This window comes from Apis laboriosa, unplaced genomic scaffold, assembly GCF_014066325.1.
Source record: "Apis laboriosa isolate Shangri-la unplaced genomic scaffold, ASM1406632v1 scaffold47_cov149, whole genome shotgun sequence".
Lineage (NCBI taxonomy): Eukaryota > Metazoa > Arthropoda > Insecta > Hymenoptera > Apidae > Apis > Apis laboriosa.
In genome coordinates, this window is record NW_025223437.1 from 4,006,655 (window position 1) to 4,027,405 (window position 20,751).

Below are 20,751 nucleotides of genomic sequence, written 5' to 3' on the forward strand. Positions count from 1 at the left end.
CCCCCAATTTCGCATTGATCCGAATAATCACTCGAATATCTCGAATATCTTTCAAGAAAATTCCTCCTCCTTCCCCCCTTCAAAAGAGTAATTATCAATAGAACGAAAGAAGAGGTCGGTCAAGGAAACATGTTTAACACGTACGTATATACACAACTTGAAATCTCCGCGTTTCACAAAGCCGTAAACGTACACAGGAGTAAACGTTTCGAGGCAAATTCTCTCTCTGTAAAAAAAAAAAAAAAAAAAAAAAAAAAAGAAAAAAGGAATATCATCGCGTGCGAACGCGTCTAGAGCTGTATTGTAACGGCCGCAAATTCTTCCGGGAGGGGGGAGGGCAAACTAAATTCACAAGTGCTCCAAAAACAAGTATTATAAAAAAAAAGAAACCAAACTACAGCCAATTCCGTGGTCGTCCACCGGAAACGGTTTCGCGACACTTGAGCAACGCGCTCTGTCGGCCGAGCCGGGGACTAATTTCGCGCGCGAGCGGAAAAAAAATGGAGGAGGACGAAGGGAGGGGGCGAGATGAAACGAGCTGAGTGGAGATAAAAGGATTATCAAAGCTCGCTAAACCGGATAAAAGTGTGTGTGTGTGTGTGTGTGCGTGTACGCTCGGTTGAAATTTCGTATGACGGCGTGGCGAGCGCAAACAAATCGACGCCGGCCCACAGAGTTGAATAAACACAGAGGGCGGAGATGGTTGCGGCGATGTTTTCGAGCGGAGTTCGAACGGGTTAACGCGGCACGCGCCTCTTTTTCCCTTCCCCTTTTTTCCTTTCCCCCCCTCGCCTCTCGAAGCTCAAATAAGTTAGGAAGGGAAGGCGTGATATCGCTGCTCAACGATTCTCTTTGCAGACAGGGAAATTTGGTCGCGATCGAGCTTCGCCACCCCTCCGACGCAATTTCCAGAGAATAATTTACAGTCGAAATTACAGAATTTGTTCCTGAGGGAGAATCAAGAGAAGATATCGATCTTCTTTCTTGTTTGAGTTTTCGAATTTGTAATCGAATTTGTATGCGTTTTTCTTTGCATTGGAATAATTGGAGGGAGATTCGTCTAATTTGAAAATTTGTTGTGCGCAAGGAACAGATAAATGGAATTTTTCGCGGATGGAATGTCTCTTTGAAGAAGTGAAATGAATAATTGAAGTTTCGGTTTGTCAAGTTTTTAAATATAATTTTGTTTTTACAACGAGTTAGAGAGGATTTGTAATGTTTTGCTCCATTTCCATTCCTCTCGTATTATTACAGAATTACGTTGTAAAAAAAAGTGAAAAATGAATTTTGGAGAGAGAATTTTCAATGAAATTATGCATATTCATAATTTTGTTACGGGTAAAAATATTTGTTTGAAAAATTGAAGAAATAAAACACCATCGCATGAAAAAAAACTGATTGGAATTTCGTATTTTTAAAAAATAATCACCTATAACGAATACCTCGTTTCTTTATGAATTTTTCAAAAATTCGCGTGGTGAAATTTTAATCAAAAGAAAATCAGTTTTCTGAATAATACTCATACTGCAAGTTCATTCACAAGTTCCGAAGATTATTCGATCTCTGATTGTGGTGCATCCTCCTTTAAATATTCGATACCCAACTAGATTTGATTATTAATAATTTTCTATGGAATTCAAATCGAGATGCTTCGCGTGAAAATTTTCACAATTTATCAAGCGAGGAAAAAAAGAAATAAATTATTTCCATTTAAAAAGGAATCGTATATCATTTATTGTCGAACAATTTACAAACTTAGTATCGAATAAAAATCGTCAGTTCTTTCTTCGCAATTCTATTTGTATCTCTTCCAAGGTCTTCCCTTCGGTCTCTGGCACGTAACGATAAATCAGTAACCATATAAGGAGAGTAATCACTGTGAACGCCAGCACAGGCATGTACGTTCCTTGAGATTCTTGCAGTACCTTGAATGAATAAATCGAGGCAATTACTCGCTATTGTACGGCACGAGTCACGTGACATTGTTATTTTGATTCAACAGCGTCCGAAAAATTGTTGAAATAAAAATTACATATATACATATTTACATATGTAAATTTTTGTCAAAAGCATCGATGCCTCCTCGTGGATTTTTATGATTTTTCAATACGTGGTAAGGAAAAGATTCTTCGAACGATATTTTTCTTTATATTTTCAGAAACCTCAAAAAATCTATTAAATACTGCTGTTATGTATTGTTCACTGCTGAAAAGAAATCTCAAGAAAGAAAACACTTATTTCCATATGCATTTTTGTTTCTATCATCGACAACATCTAAACCTAATTATTTAAAAAGGATTTGTAACAAAAGTGTTTAATAAATATAATTTTGTATTAATATTATATCAAAATAATTAAATATTTTAATCTTATTCAAACTTCATAAATGAAAACAATTTTCAATATATTCAAATTATAAATTTCCCACCTATGTTAGGATTCTTTTCAACAGCGCACATACATACATAAATAATTATCAAAATCCACAAGGACCAAAGCGAAACCCGATTCTTTCTCTACTCCAAGAAACCGAGGTGTGAATCGAGGATGAAACTAAAGCCACCCACCTGATAAAACTTCACCACCAGTATTGTGGTGATGGCGTAATAAAGGGAGGCGAATATGGCAGCGGGCGCCTTCACGTCCATGTGAAATATCTCGCCGATATAGGCGAGGGGGATCGGGTTGAGGGCGAGCCCGTATCCAAGCACGTAAATCACTAGGAACACTGTGGGCATCCATCGCAGCGTCGAGACGTCGTGGCCGGTCGACAACAGGCCGAAGAAGATCGCGATCGTGGCGAGGGAGAGGACGCAGATCGGGGTGGAGATAAGCAGCAGCAATCTCTTCCCGGTCAACCTGACCACCGACACGCAAACGCTGCCAGCGATCACGATCGCGCAACCGGTCATCACGATGCTAACGTTGGTCGAGACCTCGAATCCCGCCTCCACGAATATGAACGATTGATAGGCGAGGAGGGGCGCGGCGCCCGTCAACGTCAACGCGCTCAGAAGAATGATGGCTATTCGAAACGCCCTACGATTCTCGCGCCTCGTGAACAACTCTTTCACGGATCTCGCCACGCTCCTCTCAGAGTTCTTCTCCTCGCTCGCCACGATCCTCTTTATCTCCTCGAGCTCCTCAACCACGTCGTCCTTGCCCAGGGCCCACTTCAACGTCCTCTCGGCCGACGTTAGCTTGTTCTTCCGGGTGAGGAACACCGAGCTCTCCGGAAGCCAGACGAAGATCGCGAGGAACGCGACGGGTAGGGAGAGGGAGATCATCGACATGGCGAATCGGCTCGTCCACAAACCGATCGCGTAGGCGAGCATCATCCCTGTGTTGAGGAGGACGGCCATCGCGGTACCTGAATGGATGGACAACTTTTTTTTTGTTTCTCTTTTATCTGTTTGGAGAGTTGAAGGTTGAATGTTGAGCGTCGATTAAGCGAGGGAATTAACAACCCCCTCTTCGTTGGATTGTGATCTTCGATTTTAATGGAACTTTGAGTACTTTTTCATGTTGTGTAAAGAATAGATTTTATTATTATTATTTTTTTGAAGTAGAAGAAGAATTAGAATTATTTTTTTGAAGAATTCATAGATTTTGGAGTGAGTGTGTTTTTGTGCATTGTGGTAAAAGGATTTGTAATAAATAAATGTGTTGTAGAGAAGAATTAGTATTCTGTTCGTTTAAATATTTTGGTTAGATAGATGATGTGAGGGTTTGTTAAGTTTTATGTATAGCATATGTCTGATAATTCAATTTCGATACAGTGATTGTTAAAAAGTGAATATTTAAATACTACGTGAAGTAAATTAGATGTATTATTCCAGGGTTGAATGTATTTATCCATTGGAATTTTATATAAATCTCAAATATTCGCTAAATTAATATTCTTAAATTAATAATTGATATATTGGAGAAATAATAGAAAATTGATTTAACAAATATAATAATAATGCTAAATCATGAAAAAAGAAAGAAATGATGATGATAAAAAGCAATAAATATTAGGTTACTGCACGTGAAATAGCCGACTTTATATAATATACGTATACACGTAAAATCTTTCAGAGTTTAATGGCATACACTTTTATATTGTTGAATAGCATTCGCAGTAATCAATTTGAAGTTTGAAATTATCGAGATATAAGATAATGGACATTTTGTCCATTGTTTTATTATACTTTTATTATATAATGGCAATTGCATATCAAAACGAAATATAAATCAATGTTAAATCGGTGTATTTTTCTTTTACAAATTTAATCTCGAATATGTAACGTAATAAAACCGATTAAAACTCACTTCCATTAATATATTTATAAAGTGACTTATAAAGATATTTGAATACTACTTTATAAGGAAATTTTAACACGTTTTCAACAATGTAATAAGATTCCCTCAAAGAAATATAATAATAAAAATAAATTCTATAAATTTACAAATTTTAATTCAAAGAAATGTTCGAATATTATATATGCACACTTTGATTAATATTATAAACAAAGATATAATATTTTTCGAGGAAAATTTAATTAATGTGTGTACAAATATTGAAGATTCGGCTCTTTCACGTATAATATCGCAAACAAATAATTCCAAAGTGAAAGCAAAAAAATAAAAATAAAAATAAAAAAAAAGAAACAAAAATCAATACTACCTAAAGGGCCACGAGTCTTTTTGCTGCTAACCTCGCCCAAGTACATAGGTATCACCGAGTACGTTATTCCACAGCCTACACCGGCCATCAATCTGCCAATGTAAAGCTGCTCGATGCTGGCTGCCAAGCCGATCAAAATCCAGCTTGCAATCTTTGGTATCGTGGCGAACAACAGCGTTCCTTTACGCCCGATTCTGTCCATCAAAAGAAACGGCACAATCGAGCCGAGACCTACCCCGACATACATCAAATTCACCACCCACACTATTTCGTCGTTGGACACCTTCAAAGGGTCGTCCTGCTTGAATTTTGGTATAATGGGGGTGCTCCATCCCTCGTTCAATCCACTATCGATGATCAGAAGATTGCCTATCGCGACGACGAATTAATTGAAAATTTTTTCTTTCTTTCTTCTTTTTTTTTTTTTTTTTTTTTTATTGTACCTTGATGATTTTTGGATGAAATGATGGCAACGTGGTTATTAATGTTTCTCGAGATTAATGCAATTTTTATAGAGTACAGAAACATTGGAAAGATTTTAAAATGATACATGTTGACAAAGAAAAATTGTATAATGATGAGTCAAATTCGACTTCATACGCGAATGTTGCTAAAAAAGGTATTAGTTTTTTTGTATGAATTATATACTTTGTAACCATTTAAACCATCTTAAATTTAAATTAATTTTTACTTTTTCAACAAACATTTTTAATCAGTTTTTTCAAGGAATAAAATTTTTACAAGAAAATTATTCGATTTTTCTTTGTGTTATTAAAGAAATAATACTAAATATGAATGTACATTAAATATATATTAAAAATTCGATATCGAGAAACATTAAAAATCATAGAATGTGCTATCCTATCTTGTCTTTACGTTTTGTCTTTAAGTTTAATATACGTTGATGATTTAATCTTGTATAATTTAGTTTTCTTACTTACAAATGATCCCAATAAATATCTGTCGCAGTATCCCAACTTCCATGGTTATTATTGAGCCTCCCTTCACTCGTCACGATCGGATAATTTGAAGAAGCGAGAGAGCGTTGTGGATAATCGTGGAGGAGAAGTCTGTTTCATTGGTGAGCTAAATGGAATATGGGTAAGGAACTCGTTTAATTTTTGAATTATTTAGATCCAATGGCGTAAAAATTTGGAGAAGTTTTAGAATTTAATCCTCTAGGGAAGGAGATATTTTAAATCTGCCTAGAAACAAAAAAAAAAAAAGAAAAGATAAAAATAAAATTGGAATTTTCTTTTTCAAGCAAATGAAATAATAGATTTATACTATTATAACAAAAGGCATTAAATGTTTCCTCTCAACGTTATATATAGCTCTTCACTATAATTTCTGAAATGCTTTGAATCGTATTGTAAATTTTTTTTTTTATTTCTCAATTTTTATTATATATCAATATAATTATAATTTTCCATTGAAAAATTATATCTTATACATAAAATTTTTATATTCCAACTCTTGTTTTCAAGAAAATCAAAATTGAACAGAAATATCCTAAGTAAAAGGCTTTCCAAATATTATTATCATTATATTATTCCGTTTATTTTTGCACATATAAATCATCCTTTATCAAAATAGCACTTGATCCACTCGTAAAAGCTTCTCAGTAATTTCTAATGTAATTTCACCACCCAATATAAAAATACCCAATATTCATCTCGCGACACGTGCACACGAAATGCAACTCAACCCAACCTTCCAACACCCCCACATTCACATCGTATCACACGTAACCATGCACACAACTTCTCAACCAACGTATATTCGAAATCGTTGCTAAACGTTCGATTAACATTCTCGAATGGAGGACAGGTAGACGATGTGCACGAACTTATTTCAAGCGTTGAGATAATACGAAGATAAAATCGATTGAAGATACTAACAGGATCCTTCTTGATGCCTATCCCACAATAGGGATCCCACAATAAGGCATGGACTTTCCACGCTTTGTGACCTTCGATCCCCTGTTGCGAGTCGACGCTTTATCGCCAACGTGTCATTAGGACAACGTGGTTCGCACCCCAAATCCTCCGTGGTTCCCCGCTCTTCCGGGATTACTTTCCCGATTCACACTTCCTTTCCAGTATCTGTTGATGCGATTATCGATGTTAACAGAACCTTTTCACACCAAAGTAAACATTAAATTAAGTTCTAACTACGTATACAATGTTTTTTTTTTTTTTTTTTTTTGGTTTCTAAATTTAGTTTGATTTGTGATAAATAGAAATATTTCGAGAATCAGACAAGAACTCGTTTGCGAAGAGAATTGTTGTAGGTGAGAATTGAAAGTTTCATGGGATATAAATATAATATGTTGTATATGCAGCTTGTGAAGTGAGTGAAAAAGAAAGGATTTATAATGAAAATGATTAAGTAATATTCTTCGTTGGTTCTTTTATAATATAAATGTGTAACACGTATTGTTTGTATTTCTGTGTTGGTGTATAACGAGTTTTCAAGGGAAATTTCAATTCGTTGATGAAGAATTGAAGGTTTTTAATATATTTCGAAAGAGAATGAAAAAAGGAAAGAAAGAAATCCGAGGGTATTGTGATGAGAAGTTTATTTCTGATCACGTGAAGAAATTTATTTTTTTATCGAGTTGTTATATGCAAATATAATGGTAAGTATTTATGCAAAAAATATTCTGCATCGTTTGGTACAAGTTTTATTCAGATTGGATTAAAAATGAATGATTTATTGCAGATTTCTGGCTCTGCTCGTATTAGTGTCTTGTTCACAACACGAATATAAAATAACGTTACGTTTTGATGCTAGCATAATTTTTATCAATATAATGTGGTTATTTTTAATATTTTGATATAAGTCAGAGATATTTCTAAATTTTATATAAACACATACAAATATATTTTCAATTATGCTTTTTTTTAACGTTGAAATAAAATAGTTTTGAAAAAAATTTTGATAAAAGTAGTGCTGCGAAGTTCTCAATTGTATTATTTTTTTATTTTCTTTTTTCCTCTTTCATTTTCTATAGAAAACTATGGTAGAATAAAAATCTCAAATATTTGATATGAAATGGTATTTAGCACATGATTAATAATAACAGGAACGTGGAAAGAAATAAATACAATAATGTTTCTAGAAGAATGAACGTTTGAAAAATTACAAATGAAATAACTTATGACGACAATAGCATTATTTCAAAGAAGCGTAAAGAAGAATAGGAATTCTAAAGATTATTCCATGCAAAAAGTTTAATACAATATCGATTCTGTTAAATAGAAAAATAAATGAAATCTTTTGTATTGCAATTTCAAATAATTCTAAGTATCAGTTGAAAGAATTGAAGAATCTTAAATTAAATAAAAGATATATATTATTTTAAATGTAGCGAGATTTGTTAATTATAACTTTAATCTATCGATTGTTAATCATCAAATCGACATCCAACGATAATCAAGTGGCAATTAATATAAATAAATGTATAACGGTAATAAGTTATTAACTAAATTACGTTGATCAGTTTCATTTCCATACGTAATAAAACGAATTAAAAAGAAAAAAATCACAAATTAATTTCTTCCTTTTTACACCCTCCCTATCCATTCATCCCCATCGATCGATATCATCATTTATTACGATATTCTCATTACTCTCGCGACAAGTTCCGCATTTCCTACGTCGCGAAACAATAGAATTCTCGCGATTTCATTTCAATATCGTATTTCAATTACCCGGCTTTGGAACGAGATATGTTCCATCTGCCAACCACCGCGATTCTCTCTCCCCGCCACAACGCCTAGATCTTCGATCTGTCCATTTGTCGTCTCGATAATGCGGCTACATCGTTGTTTATTCTATTATTTGTTAGCGGTGGTTCATTGTCGAGCAATTAAATCGTAATTACGATAATATGTCCGAGTTATGTCGTTCAATTATCAATTGTCGTTTAATGAATCGATAATCGAGGTGGATCGTTGACAACATTTCTTTGTCTATTGTATTGTAATCGAATTTTCTCCACGATTTCGCTTTCTTATCCATTTAAGATTTTTATTTCTTAAAAGTATTTCTTCTTATTTCTTAAAAGTATTTTATTTCTTAAATTATTAGGATATAAGAGATATGTCTTAATTATTGGAATGATAGAGAGCATGTTACGTTTCGATCAATTCGAAGCTCGAAGTTATTCCATAATATAATGAGGACAAATTATGAATAATTAATTAAATTAATACAATTTTAGAGAAATATTTTTCTATGAACAACACTTTTATCGATAACAATTAAATGAAACTTTAATTTTAATAATTATAGACTCTTCTATAGTGATACAAAGTGTAAGACTGTAATTTGTAATAGTGATCATATGAATAACAAACGATCTTTGTATTCCTTATTTATAATCCTTATCTTTAAATTGCAATAACATCATCAATGCTGAAATATTATTATATTTTATAGCCTATTCAAATTTCCAAGAAAAAGTCGTAATTAATCAAAGTTGGCCAGTAGCGATCAAACGATTGTGATTTGATAAATGTTGTTTCGCGTTTTTCCTTGTTTCTTGAATTGAAAGATGGGTGCACGCGAAAAATATCCAATTACGAGAACACATTAGCGTATGATCGTTACGTAGTTTTGATTGAAACGCTCTACGATGTAATTATACCGATTTGTAATACAGATAATGAATCTTCCATAGTCGTATAATAATTAACTACCCACAACATCGAGCAGATTATTTCTCAGGAATCTTGTTCCAATATTTATTCTCTTCCATTACATAAGCTATAGTTAGATCTTATGTGTGTAAGAAATTATTCAATGATTATAGTTTTATGTATATATTTTTGATAATTCGTTAAGTTTAATTTAAATAACATTTCTTATTACATTGAGATTTGAAGAAGGGATAGAAAATTACTAGATATTACTAGATATAAGTTACTACGTTAAAATCAATGATTAGAGTTTACATGTATGATATATTTTTTTAAAAATTCATTACGTTTAATTTGTTTAAATTTTTGCTATCTAGGATTTTTTATTAAGATGGTTAAATAAAAGGTTACTAGATGTTACTAGTTATTATTTGATATAAAATATTAGATAGAGTTTAGATTATTCGGTTATTCCAAAAATAATGTTCTATTAAAAATTTGATTTTAATTTTGAAAAGAATCATTCGTTATACTATAATTAGCTATTAAACTTTAAATCCTTAAAAAGTATAATCGAAATAAATCATACGAAGATATCATTTTTTCCTAGAAATTTCAACCTAACTTTTAATAAATTTAACTATAGTACGTATCTTCCTAATCTTGTTTGATATATTTTCTCTATAAAAAAAAAAAACATAATGGAATGATATAACACGTGTACAGAGAATAACTATTAAAGAATACATAGAAGAATGAAATACAAGCATAGAAGAAAAAACAGAGAAAAAGAGAGATGAAGAAACAAAAGCGTATGAATATATACGTAAGTACGAAAAGACATTATCTTTTGTTTTTTTCTTTTGTTATTAAATTTTTAAAAGAACGTGATTCATCGTTTCATAGTTTTTTTATACGCCATTTTTACCAAATTTTATTATTTATTTGAAATATATTTGCAATTGATCATCTTCTCTACTCATCCATTCCTAAATATATTCAACAAATATTTCACTATGTATCTCAATATCCCAGCAATTATCTTTCTTTCTTCCTTTTTTTTTTTTAATTTAATAGAATTTTCCATAGAATTATTGGCAATATGTATTTCATTGAATCAAAGCATCCAAAGGAACAAAGATCTAGGTAAGCATTTGTAACTTTGAAACAACCTATGTCTTTCTTTGAAAAATAATATTTCAGCAATTATCACATATATTCATATTATTATTATTTATATTTTTACGGAACAGCTTATAGCTCTTATCCGAGAATCTGTTTTCGCATTTGGAAAATGCAATCCTAAAAGATTGTATTTTTCCAACGAAACTCCCACGATTGCGCGACTTTATAATTTACGACACTGTTTTTCCAACGGTGAATATTTAACTTAAAAAGGAAAATCCAGTGCTTGAATTATTATCCGAAGTTATCCGGTCTTCTTCTCCCGATTAATAAATCGCAGTTACCAAAAAACGAACTGTTATCTACCGAATCTCTCTCGCGTTTTCATCCACCAGTCTCAGGTAATTTCCATTTTCAAGTTTCGCGGTTTGTCTTTCGTTTTTTTTTTTCTTTCTTTTTTTTTTCTTAGTTTTCTTTTTGCACCGTAAGTCGATGCTATAAATTCGTCGAGTTTTGACTATTTGAATCGCGATGTTCCGTGAATGAAACATACCTCGTTAGATATTTATGAGAAGATTGTAAAAAAGTTATTAGAGTAAGCAAAAATAATTATTCTTTCTCGTTTAAGATTTTGTAATAAAAAACTTTACAGTTATAATAAAATTAATATCCTCTATTTCTTAGAGATATTATTTTTAGAAAAGCGATAGTTTAACAAATAATGTTTATTATTATTAAATTAATAACATTATTAAGAAATTTAGAATTGTAAAATTTTTATTACAAAGTTGGAATATTTAAGAAGAAGAAATTTTGAGAAAATCTTAAGGAATTAATACTTTCTAACTGGTATTTTTCTAAACTTATTTACGAAATCTATAATTCTTATACATTTTTCTCGTTATTTCTCTTAGTAATATTTCGTACATTTTTCGAACAATCAAATGCAATTCGTGATTTCGTTAAGCATCTTTAAGAATCGATTTGATAAACCTACAAATCTATTATTCTATTCAAAAAGTTTGACAAGAAATTTGAACGATTTACACACGTGAAATATCATTTTCAAAACGTTCCAACCAACTTGTTTCCTCGTGCACCGTATACTGTGTGCATCTTGTTACGGAAGTAAATTTTTCGCAGCCATTGAACATGGCGCGGATAAACTTGAAAATTTGATGCGCCATGCCAACCTTAAATTGGCTTCGTTATTCCTTGATTCGTTATCTATACGGATTTTCGAGTACAAGAGCGTGGTTTCGTTCCTGAAAATATGCACATCTTGTAATATTTAACTACGTCTGATCCCTTTATTAATCGGATGTTGCACCATATTCACGAGAAAATATCTTTCGCCGATATAATTTGATGAAATTTGATTTTCGCGATTTATTTCGACTCTCTGTCGAAGATAATTATTGTTTAAAATTCGTGTGAAATTTATGATTAAATTGTTGATTTATTATTTTATTTTTACATCGTTATGGCTTGTTTCAGTTTTTTTCTGTTTTAAACTATTAATTAAAAAATTTATGAAAATTCCAAGTTACTTTCCATTTTTCATTTAATGATTTATATCAATAATTTCATTGACCTTTATATGTGGCTCGTTTGAGTTTGTTTAAATTTTTTTAAGAAATTTAACAAAATTCTGAATTACAGTCTCAGTTAGAGCTCTTAAACTATCTTCGTCACACAATGAATTTAAATTGTTTAATTAATAAATCAAAATTTATTGTCTATTTTGAAAATAAGTTTCCTGCATACGTATTAACATGTGTGTAAAGATAAAATAATAAAAAGTAGGGAGAAAAGCTACCTTGCAAGCGATGGGTCCCAAATTATTAATCAAAAATCCCAAGATCAAATCTCGAGTCATGGATTCTATGATTTTTATATTGCTCTCTATTATTTATTGCCTCTTTAGAATAATGAGAAAATATATACAATATATTAATATATTCCTGGAACCTTTGAAGATTCTAAGAGCTAGAACAAAAGTTGATGTCAGAGAAATATCAGTTGGAATTTATTTATTAAATGATTAAATAGTAAAAGATCATATTTTATTTACTTGAAAACCTCAAAGAGGTTACAAAGCAATAAAATACAAAGTTATAAACGATTCAAGTTCGTGTTGAATGAAGCGAAACGAAGATCTATCTCTCAAGATTTCGAAAGCTGTATCGACACTGACTAAAAAAGTGTTGGTAAACCCGCATGTAGAAACATTGTAATTATATTTTATCGCACTTCTGTTAATTGCAACCTGTATTTAGAAGCTATTAAGTTTGTTAATATTTTAAACACAATACAACATCACTCGACAGAAAGAATCAAATGTATTTTTTTTTTTTTTTTTGTTAAACTTGATAATATATCGAGAATGATTCACACGAAAGGCATTGTAATTTTTTACTTTTTACTCAACGTGTGAATAATGTCAAGTGAGATAATATTCCAATGTTCTTATAAGAATTGCATAAACGATGAATCAATAAACATCATTTTTTTCAAAACAAAATTTATTATATTTGTTAATTGTAAATATTGATCGTTCAATCATTAATTAATTGTTTTTTTTTTTTTTGATTTAATTGAAGTTCTATTTGATATATATGATTCATGGACATGCGTCATATTTCAAGTGAATATTGTTAATGATCATTGACGTAAATCTGAAGATTTAAATATTGATTTCACGGAAAAGAGAATTTTAATTTTGATTAAGTTTATTCCATTGTTTTAATTAATTTATTTTTAACACAATAATTGTAACCATAGATGATTGAATAAAAATTAATCAATATTCGTAATCAAATATTATAAATATTTTCTGTGATATGATATGGATAATATTAATTACTATACTGAGTGTCTCGCATAAGACGATTCATTATTTTGTAAAAAAAAAAGAAAAATGTTTTAAACTGTGCATTAATAACGTCGAAAAACTAATCGAAATTTTAAAAAACTTTCAGATTTATGTAAATGATCAAATTAATTGTTACATTATATTTAAAAAAAAGAAAGCAAAATATTAATCGACTAAATTATGTGCAAGAGAAAATAAAAATGGATGGAAATAAATAAAAGGCAATGAAATTTTACCTTTTTTTACTTACATTATCGAAAGGGCAAATTAGTGATTCATGCATTATTATGAAAGAGTTTACAAATAGTTAGAAAGATCAAATCATGAGATACGTAACTTCATCGACAAGCATTCAAGTGAAACCAGTGGCACAGGTTTAGCTTACAATAGGATTAATGAATATACAAGGTCGAATGCATTCTGCACATAGAGTAACATTATCGTGTAATAAATATTTTCAGAAAAAAAAATCGATATTTCACAAATAAGAATTACGTAGAAAAATAAAATTTCAATTCTTAATATCATTGATTAACAAGTACTTTTTTAATACTCAATAATTATTCTACACGAATTATTAAACATTCGATTAATATCATTATCAGCTATTATAATAATAATTTTTACGAATTAGAATTATTCTTATATACTATTGGACAATATAATTATTTAATTTGATCAATATTATTGAAACATAAATAACAATAGTAATTTTTTCATATTTTTGATAGAACATTCTCCAATTATAAAATTATTCTCTTTAATCAATATTAAATCGATCATAATTACATATTTTTAATTTATTATTATTCAATATTAACTTGTATACTGATTCACTACAAATTAATCAAAGTATCTGGATATTTATGAATAAATCGTGTACGTAATATCACATTGTATATTTTTTTAACGATTAAATAACATATACAATATAATATATAATATAATATATACTATTATTTGTTAATTCAATCAATGATTAATCATTTATTTCTCAATCTGACTTTAACATAAAAATCAATAGAAATAAATAATATTATATTACTCACAGCTCAACAATAATAATCGAAAGAAATAAAAATCACAGATTTTATCAATTTATCACAAAAACACTATCATAAACTAGATATATCGTGATTAATTACCAACAATTACCAACCATACCTGCGACACTTATGAAAACAGACAGATGTAGCAGATAGAGGAAGTGAGTTACCGTGGCACGTGACTGGACCCAAAAAGACGCTCGAGACACTTCTTTCTCCCCCCCCTTTTTTTTTTCTTTTAGAAAGCGTGATGACACCAAGCAAGATCTCTTCTCCTTGCCTTCGCTCCCGTGTGAATATCACTTTTCACTTTAAATTCGGCCCGATTTTTCTCTGATGAATATTATTGTAAACAAATAAAAGGAAAAGAGGGAATAATTTCCTTCTCCAATGCGGCCTCCTCTTCCTTTCCTCCCGAAATTTTGTCAAAATTTTCGAGACACGCGCACGTGGATCTCAGGAAGCGATCGATCGTCGCCGGCCAGCCTCGATCTCATCTTCGAAGGCGGCGAAGGTGCAAACTGAACTGATACTCAGACACGTGGAACACTATTTTGCCCGAGTCCCACTCCCTCCGCTTTTATAAACTGAGACGACACGCTCGAACGCTGTTAATTACTTTATCCACGATCCTCCGCGGATAAGAGCGATCTTTTTTCCGCAATTGACACGGCGTTAAATTAGGTTAGGTCCGTGAACAAGCGTTCGTGAAGCATAATGCGGTCGTTGTAATCAGTCAGTTTTGTTGAACAGCGTTCTTTTGAATATTATTTATCGCATAGACGTCGATAATTTATTGTCAAATTTATATTATTTACGAATGGGAGTGGCATTACAAATCTTTGAAATTATTTAAAAGTTAAAATGTATCGTTGAATAATTTTTTTTTTGTATGTACATTTTAAAGCTTCGAATTGGATAAATTTAAATATTGCTTTATTAATTATGAAGGAAAGGAAATTGTAATGAATTATATCTGTGGCATCTTTTTTTAAAATTGATAAATATAATCATAAAACAATTACAACAAAAGAATTAGTAGGAATTGGATCGAATTTCTTCCAACTTTGATCAATTTTATTTTATTTTATTATAAATTCGATCATTCTAAGTGCAACAATTTAATATAATGATAGAAATATTGGATAAAATTGGATAATACATTGCATTACGTCATTATTTTAACATATTATTTGAACAAAGAAAATATTGGTTTAAGAAAAAAGTCATGAGATTTTTGCGGTCAACTTCGAAAACTTAATCGTTCTTTCCATGAATAATTGTAAATAATTACAATTTTGTTTCTATATTTATGAACATTATGAAATCGAGGGAATCGAGGAATTAAAGAAAATTTCATAGAATTAAAATAATTTAATTGATAGAATTTAATTTTAACATTTTCTAAAATAATAATTTATATATAATTCCTATATAATTATTATACTAAATTACATGTCTCATTATCATTCATCTACTGTTTCTCTTCGTTGAAATTATTTCTTACAAGAAAAAGTTCCAACATTTACATCATACAATTACGTCGCGATACTTTGATTATCGTTAATTAATTATTTAAAAAAAAAAAAATTTCCCCAAATCTCAATCTCTCTCAAAGCAACCCCCTCAATAACAACCACACCATTCTAATCGATCCGAGTTAACCGAGAAGCAACGCACGCCGAGCACGTTTTCATTTAAAAAGCAAGCGCCGAACAAATGATTCCATCCGAGCAAAAGATATTAAACATCGAGCGCCCGCCTCCCTATGAAATAGGGGAGCCGAGATCGCCGAATATATAACGTGGACCGTTGTTACACGTTTCCCGTTGTTGATTGATTTCACCTCGTTTCCGTTTCATTTCTATCGTCATTGTACCCCGAACAATGGAAACAACAGGCCGGTCTCACTGTCATTTTAATTGGATTAATATTCCCATTATGGCGGACCGCGAGGCATCGACCCGCTATTATTTTATCCCCGCCAGTTGGAAAAATTTACTGATGAACCAGATCTGATTGTTTCGATAATCGCGTTGAAATCGTCCTCGTGTCGAGCAAACGATGTTATGTGCTTACCTTTGCCCGAGAGTTATATCGGTATATAAAACCGGTTTCGATCGAAACGCGCACGCGTTTCTCTTCTTACTTGCGACGAATCACGATCATTATTGAATCTATGGAAAAATGAATCGTTTGAACTCACCTTTTTTTCGCGCGTGTAAAAATCCGTGACTCGACATCTTCGAAGATCGATGAAATAATAAACGAATACGAATCCTTCGCGGAACGAAGGAGATTTGATCGACGATATATATTTTTGACGATTTTATGTCGTCAGTGATTTTGGACATCGACATTCGGGACACGAGATATGGCGCGAACACGAGTCACATACCTTCTGTTCGATCTCTTCTTGCCCGCCACGAGTCTCGCCTAAAGGAAAGGATAAAAAGGAAAGAAAAAGTCGTCAAAGATTCGTGATGGCCTTGAAAGAGTTGTATATCTTGACGGCCTTTGTTATACGATTTCGTAAGTTTTGGACGATAGAAAAGAAATCGTGAGACTGATTGGGAATGGATTTATTATAAAATAAACTTTTGAGATATGTTCAATTGAAAATAATGAATATAATTGTGTAATATCTCGAGAGTTTCATGCGTGATTATTAATCATGAATGACTATTAGATTACGAAGGTTTGTGGAAAATTAAATTTTTGTGAATATGTGATTGAATAAATGAAGTTTGAATGGGTATTTTTTCTTTTTTACTTTACACGATAAGCAGTTTATTAATTATAAATGTGTGTAAAATATTATTGATTGTCTCAAGATTGATTAAGGTAGATTGTGATATTGTATTGTATTTTTAATATTATTGTTATTGATTGTGTAAGAACTGATAAACTCTAATTAATAAAATAAAGTTCAATAGTAATATGATCTTGATATGGTTTTCTAAAAATCTAGATAGGTATCTAGAAACGATTTCAATAATCATTAAATTTTAATAAAAATTTTGTTAAGTTACAATTAATCATCATTTATATAAATAAATTTAAAAAAAACAAGTTTTTAAAAGTTTTTAAGTAAATTTTTTTCCAGCAATAAATAAAAACGATAATAATTGATAAATAGTGCATGTACTGATCAATTTCAAATAAATACAAGAAATATTTAACCTAATAGAATATATAATTACAAAATATATATTTTTTGTAGATTATATTAAAACATGCCATTACATATAATGAATTACATAATAATGAATAATATTATTTTATATATATTTTATTATTATTTCATATATCTTTCTACAATGCTCTATATTTGTCATCTAAAATTTCTTATAGCATATTTACTTTCCATCAATTTTATAATAAAAGTTAATTTTCTATTAAAAAATTTTATTGAGTTAAATTTCGATTCTCAATATTATCCCTTCTTTCTCACTTAATTAATTCTTATTAAATCTTCCTCTTTAACTCTTATTTAATTGTCATTAATAAAAAAAAAAAAGGAAAAATTAATTCGCATCCAAAATCAATACTCTTTCAATTCGAGATTCATCTATTCTTTTTCAAGAATCAATTAACGAGGAACAGAGATTTCACTGTACCATATTAATTGATGCATGGTATATTTATCATTTAATCTAAATAAACGTCCATTTCCAACATCGTATAAATCCGTATAGAGACAATTTTTCCTAGGCATACGTATCCAAGCACTCCAAGAGTTAATTAGATACATTACAATGTATCGTGATGAAATAAGCAGCAATCTTGCAACGATATTGACAAAGCATGTACCAAGCTTAATGTATTGAAACTCGCGAAACATAATCTCAGTTTTCACAAAAGAAACCATAGCCACGTTTCGCAAAATCTTGTTTTCCTTGTTATCTTAGTTGAATTAGAAAAAAAAAAAAAAAGAAAAAAAACGGAATAAAAGGTACTGCTTGCGCAACTGTTACAAGAGAAAGGGAATTTTTCGTAAATCATTCCAGAGAATAGGAACGTGGATAATTGCGTTTAGAGCGTTTCTGATAAGGATCTTATTTCAAAATTCGTCAATTGGAAATAATTTGTGCGTCTATATCTTGGTTATAATATACCTGTGTGCAATCAACGTGAAATCTGTAAAACGATCTCTCGAGATCGAGTTAGAGAGATTTATAGAGATATTTTTTACACATCGGTTAATAATTATAAATCGATCGATTTGCATATAAGAGAAATAATTATGATATGCAAAATGATTGAGAAATCGAAACTGTAAACGAGATTGTGAGTATTATTGAACGCGTGTATATGCATATGTACATTTATTAATATATATTTATTAATACAAAAAAAAATATATAATGAGAAAATTCCTTCTGTTATATATATCTCCTTTTTTTTTTTTTTTAATTCATTATGTATATGATCTTGAAATAAAATATGTTTATCATTCGTTTGAAGTAGTTTGACGCAATTTAAAATGGTAATTTAATCAAGGTTGGTAGTTTAATCGCAGAATTGAATTTAATAATAGTAATTATAATAAATATATAAAAAAATTAATGAAATCTCGATAGAATTATGAATATACAATAACTAGTATTTTAATGAATATTAAGATCACCGGTATTATTAAATTTTCCGTTAACAAATTAATTGATTCAAAAATATAAATAAATAAGAAATAAATTCATTAAAGATTACGTTAAAGATATTTATAAATTTTTCAAAATCGATCTGATTTATCATAAAATTTAGACAAATTATAAACGAATAATAAAATATATTAATTTTCTTTTATTCCATAGAAAATCATCGAGAAATATTAATTTCCTCTTTCTTGTATTTTTTTCTTAATACTTACTTACACATTACTCATCATCGATTCAAATCCATTGAACGAACGACAACCAAAAAAAAAAAGAACATTTTTATCGGACGTATAAAAATCAAATCTATAAATCGAAGCTAAACTCTCAATTTATCTCTGTGCAATTACCCTTTCCGGTTTGAGCGCTAATCGGGCAAGATCGCGCGTTATGCAGATTAAAATGGAGGGTAAAGGGCAAGGCTGTAAAGGGCGGTCAGGCAGAGAGGGATGCACAAATGCAATGGCGCACGAAGGCCACCACAATGGTCCCTAAAGTATATTTACATTTGCATTCGGTAATTAAAGCCACGATGGTGTTTCGTGGATGGGATGGGACCCGTTCTTATCGTTCGCCCGTCGAAGAAGAGCAATTGCTCGGAATTTGGATTTGGAGCAAAGATGGACGATCGTGTTATAACGAAATTGGCACGAAACGGTTAAAGAGATGGTCGATGATTAATCTTGGTTTAATTATTTATCCAGATTCATCGAGTTGATTGATTGTTCGAGCATTCTGATCCAATATCAATTATCCAAATATAGATCATCTGAATATGAATTATTCGAATATAGATTGTTCGAATATCGATTGGATTTAAATATGGATTATTAGAATATTCGATATTTTCCTAATTTTGATTATATATCGATTATCCAAATATTGATTATTCCGATAAATACATTGTACGAATATATATTGTGTTTGTGACATATAAATTATTGTTTGTATTGTCAACATATCGTAGTTAATTGATCCTCATGCAACGTGTCAAAGCGTTCTATCAATTGTAAATAAACATGAAACATTTGACTCGATATAGTTTGAATAATAATCGCGAGAGATTATTAAATGAAGATAAAATTTTTGAGCAGAGATTTATGTGTAATATTTCGATTTTATGTACACGTGAATTTTTTTTTATATTTGTATAAAATCTGAATATTGTGTGATGATAGCAATGTGGATCAAGAGTTTAAGATCGTGTATTTGACAAGATGAAAATTTGAATTTTTATCAATAAATAGAATTTAAGATGTTTGTTGAATTAATAGAGAGGTAAAATTGTTTGGATGATTCATAAATAAATAATTAATAGAATATTTAAAGATTTTTGCAGCAATATTGTATAGAAAATATACTAATAATAATCTATTAATAAATAATCCATTCTATTTTATGTATATTTTCACAAACAATGAATATTACAAAATTTTTAAATTTCGAATCTTATAAGTTGTTGTTAACATTAAAAGTAATCCTAAACTTTTAATCGATCGAGTGCATAAATGCAAGATTCTATGTATATTAGAATTTTCGTGATAAGATAGTTCAATATTTACTGTGTGATTATTATACGTACTTGCAAGATAATTTACTTACTAACTTTAGTTAAAAATATGTACATGAATATAAAATGCTCGAATGGATGTTGACAGATTAAATCGAAACGATGATTTATGTTATTTTATTATTTATATAAGTATACTGATAAAAATCTATGATGCAGAATGAT

At 30.3% G+C, this 20,751-nt stretch overlaps 2 protein-coding genes across 10 annotated transcripts in view; both read right to left on the bottom strand.

Annotated features, from left to right (window-relative positions):
• The window catches only part of LOC122716681 (glutamate receptor 1), a 277,322-nt gene that overhangs the window by 60,299 nt on the left and 196,272 nt on the right, over positions 1 to 20,751 (bottom strand).
• On the bottom strand, positions 1,710 to 14,907 carry LOC122716682 (facilitated trehalose transporter Tret1-like). Of its 9 annotated transcripts, none has more exons than XM_043940006.1 (6): positions 14,532 to 14,907; positions 6,571 to 6,774; positions 5,611 to 5,755; positions 4,670 to 5,038; positions 2,568 to 3,370; positions 1,710 to 1,925 (listed from the first exon to the last, which is right to left on the bottom strand). In XM_043940006.1, exons 3-6 carry the CDS (start codon positions 5,651 to 5,653, stop codon positions 1,776 to 1,778), a joined length of 1,365 nt encoding a protein of 454 aa, XP_043795941.1. In that variant the 5' UTR covers positions 5,654 to 5,755; positions 6,571 to 6,774; positions 14,532 to 14,907; the 3' UTR covers positions 1,710 to 1,775. The 9 variants fall into 9 exon arrangements, with proteins under 9 accessions (XP_043795941.1, XP_043795936.1, XP_043795938.1 ...); XM_043940001.1 differs by having other exon boundaries at positions 5,611 to 5,874; XM_043940003.1 differs by having other exon boundaries at positions 5,611 to 5,874; positions 6,571 to 6,805.

Coding starts and splice junctions, on each gene's coding strand:
- LOC122716682 (XM_043940007.1), bottom strand. CDS start 5,653: ATGGAAGTTGGGATACTGCGACAGATATTTATTGGGATCATTT. Junction 5,039..5,610: donor GATATTTATTGGGATCATTT/GTAAGTAAGAAA, acceptor TCGTCGCGATAG/GCAATCTTCTGATCATCGAT. Junction 1,926..2,567: donor TGGTGGTGAAGTTTTATCAG/GTGGGTGGCTTT, acceptor TATTCATTCAAG/GTACTGCAAGAATCTCAAGG.